The 3,139-nt window shown below is 37.8% G+C and overlaps 1 protein-coding gene across 1 annotated transcript in view; it reads right to left on the bottom strand.

Annotated features, from left to right (window-relative positions):
* Positions 1 to 2,546, bottom strand: part of DNAJC10 (DnaJ (Hsp40) homolog, subfamily C, member 10) — a 23,293-nt gene extending 20,747 nt beyond the window's left edge. The window contains exons 1-2 of the mRNA XM_010143627.1: positions 2,346 to 2,546; positions 547 to 712 (exon numbers count right to left, since the gene is read on the bottom strand). Coding sequence (XP_010141929.1) covers positions 547 to 712; positions 2,346 to 2,546 — 367 coding nt within the window. The remainder of the gene's footprint in view (positions 1 to 546; positions 713 to 2,345) is intronic.
* Positions 2,547 to 3,139: the final 593 nt, after the last annotated feature.

The raw sequence follows: 3,139 nt of genomic DNA on the forward strand, positions 1-3,139 counted from the left end.
TTCCCTACAACTACCTAAAATTTGTTGAGACAAACTTTAAATAACTTGTCTCAAGATCATTTTCTGTATGTTCTGTTATTTTTTCAGATCTTTACTAATCTCAAATTGTGTAACTGCATATAAAATAGGCTTCATGGTGCAGAAATCTCAAAATCTACTTGAGAATACTTTATCTAAACAAAAAAGGTCTTCCTACAATAAAGAGTTAAAAAGAATACTGATGAAACATTAACACCAGAATTTAAGAGGGAAGAAAAAAAAGCTTCTCACTTTAAAAAAATAAGAAGTTACATGATCAATATCAGGGTAAGCAGCAGAAACAAAAGGTTAGGTAATAAGTTTATTTCATTTTCGGTATTTTTGGGTAGCCATTAAAAAGGTAAATGAAAGACTGGGTCAACTGAGAGAAAATGACAGCTACAGAAGAACAGAGCAGGCAGATATATGGAAAGGATATCAGAAATGCATAAAGGTCTGATATCGACCTGAATGTTGCATTTACTTGTGACTGTTTTAAGCAAATCACAAACATACATCAGAACTTACCAAAGTCATAGCGATAGAAGTGCCAGCTTTCATAACGACCTCCTTGCTGCTGATCTTCAAGACCTTTCTCTCCATATTTATCATACTTCTTCCGTAGGTCTTCATCTTTAAGTACTTCATATGCTCTATTTATTTTCAAAAAATTTTCATGTGCATGCGGATCATTCTATGTAGGAAAACTATAATTAGTAATTAATAAGACATATTTTACATGAATTGCTGAGAAAATAATCATTAAAGTATTTTTATATCCATACGAAAGATGTCAGTTGTGATGGAAGCAGACATTACACAGTGATGTCCAAACAAATGACACTAAAGTTTTCCTTTTCTGAAGCCAGATGCATCTTTTCCTCATTTCTTCATCCTCACTGAAGTACCAACTGAAATAAAGTGAACTGGTAAGAGGCTGTAACATCCTCCAGTGCTTCCTCTTCCTTCGATTCTCTTTCTTTGATGGAAGCAAGAAAACCAAGCACTCAAGAATGAAGACCTACCATTTCCTCTATAATCTTTTCTACTCTTCTAGAATCCCCAATTGTCTGTTTTGAAAATCTCTGCTATAAAGACAGATTCATCGCTTCCGATCTTACAGCACAGACAGAGGCCCCCTTTTTAAAATAAAAAGCATTGTGGTTCTAGGTAGCTTCACAATTAGAATGGTGAAAAATCTGCAAACATATTTTGAACTCCAGTTTGGGTTCTGAGCTAGCACAGTGTGACAGTGGTGAGCGCAATCTGCAGCATTCTACCACCCCCTTAACTCCTGCTTACACATTTCATTCAAAAGACACTTTTTATCTTAAAGATTCTTGACTTATCTACCCAGATACACATGAACCTAGATACACTATGGAATCTGTGTAATGGCTTCATCTTCTATACATCATCCTTAATATCATAAATAACCTGTTGAAAAATGTTTAGTAGCATTCACATACCTGGAAACTACAGAATCTGCCCCTGAATGTTGTTGTTTTGAAGGTATCAACACAGGGAAAACAAAACTCGCAGTTAATAGCTACAAGTTGGCATTTCTAATGTTGTTGAGATTTGGCTTTCTCTTTCATCTTTGTCACGTTCAAATCCATTGTAAAACATTAGCACCTCAGAGGCTTCAACGTACTCCGTGCAGGCAGGCCTTGAGCTCATACAGAACATTACTGTCTTCTGGGGCTCTCTGCAGGTGCAGTGGCACATACAAAGATCCAAACCCTTCCGTCACCTGTGAATTTCTGATTATTTCAGGAAAACTGATGACATTTAAATTTAAAAGTTATTTTTTTGTACTTTGGAAAACAGGGTAGCACAGACTGAGCTGTTCCCAGTCTTCTCTCTCTAGTTATTCTAGAGCTCCATATCACCCTCCCTTGTCATGCCTTGGCAGTACCAGAATTCTTGCTTTATCCTTTTCAATGCTTGATGACGGATGTCTCCACACAGACTGGTTGTTTGCTCTCTAGATGAGACTTCATGTTAGGCAAACAGCACCTTCCCCTAAGCTAAACACAAAGTGACAGACTTGTCTGTTTACCAATGTGGTAATATGGTAAAGAGGTAAGTTTTCCACTATTTACAAAACTATAACTGAGAGTTAAATATTTTTATTTTACTACAGCAATTTAGTACAGCCCAGATTTAACATGACCACTTCTGCAGAAAATGTGAGCTGAACCGTATTATCGGGTAGTTATGTTACTTCACAAGAATGAAGAAACATTTTAGATAATTTAAAACTACTTTTTGTTTAAACATTAAGATCCATTAACTCAAAATGACCTGTTAAAGAAGTAACTTACCTGATTTTTATCAGGGTGCAACTTTAATGCTAGTTTTTTGAATGCTTGTCGTATTTCTCTACTACTTGCTTCTTTGGATACTCCAAGTAAACTATAGTAGTCTTGATCAGTGCATACAAGAACTATTACACATACTAAAACTAGCAATAAAGATCTTTTGAAATATCTACTATAATCTCCTTTGGATATTAAGAACTCCATTGTGAAGCTTTTGGAAAGTTTACAGGTTCTGATTTGAGCAGGCTTTGGGAAGAGTCTCCACCAACGTTCAGACACAGCCGTATTTAGACAGAGCTCTTAAAGATGCTTGTTGTCCTACTTCATGTTACGAGTCTTGCAAAAGTTACAACCTATAAGAAAAGGGAGGAAAAAACAATTAAGTAATGTTTCCTATTTATTCAACAATTGTATGCTAGTAAAGAACCCCAATGCCAGCTTGTGCAAACTGCAAGTGAACATTAAGTTTCTTGACGGCTAATTACTTGCTTTCTGAAGACCGCACAAGTGACAGACCATCTCTTTACTATGTATGTTGTGCATGAGGTAATCACGCCACGCTTTACCGAATGACACGGAACAGCAGCCCCTTATATCACACTAAACAAAGCGGTTTTAGTAGAGCTCACTCTTCCTTCAAACTTACTTTTAGTACCGCAGGGGGACATTTCTTCCCGAAAGACCGGGTAGCTTTAAGCCAGCAGCCGCCCGGGGCGGCGGACGCCGCTCGCAGATAAAGCCGGGCAAACCCCGAGGACCCGCGACGGGACCTGCTGCGGCGATGCGCTGCCGCGGGG

Source organism: Buceros rhinoceros, unplaced genomic scaffold (genome assembly GCF_000710305.1).
Source record: "Buceros rhinoceros silvestris isolate BGI_N320 unplaced genomic scaffold, ASM71030v1 scaffold7339, whole genome shotgun sequence".
NCBI lineage: Eukaryota > Metazoa > Chordata > Aves > Bucerotiformes > Bucerotidae > Buceros > Buceros rhinoceros.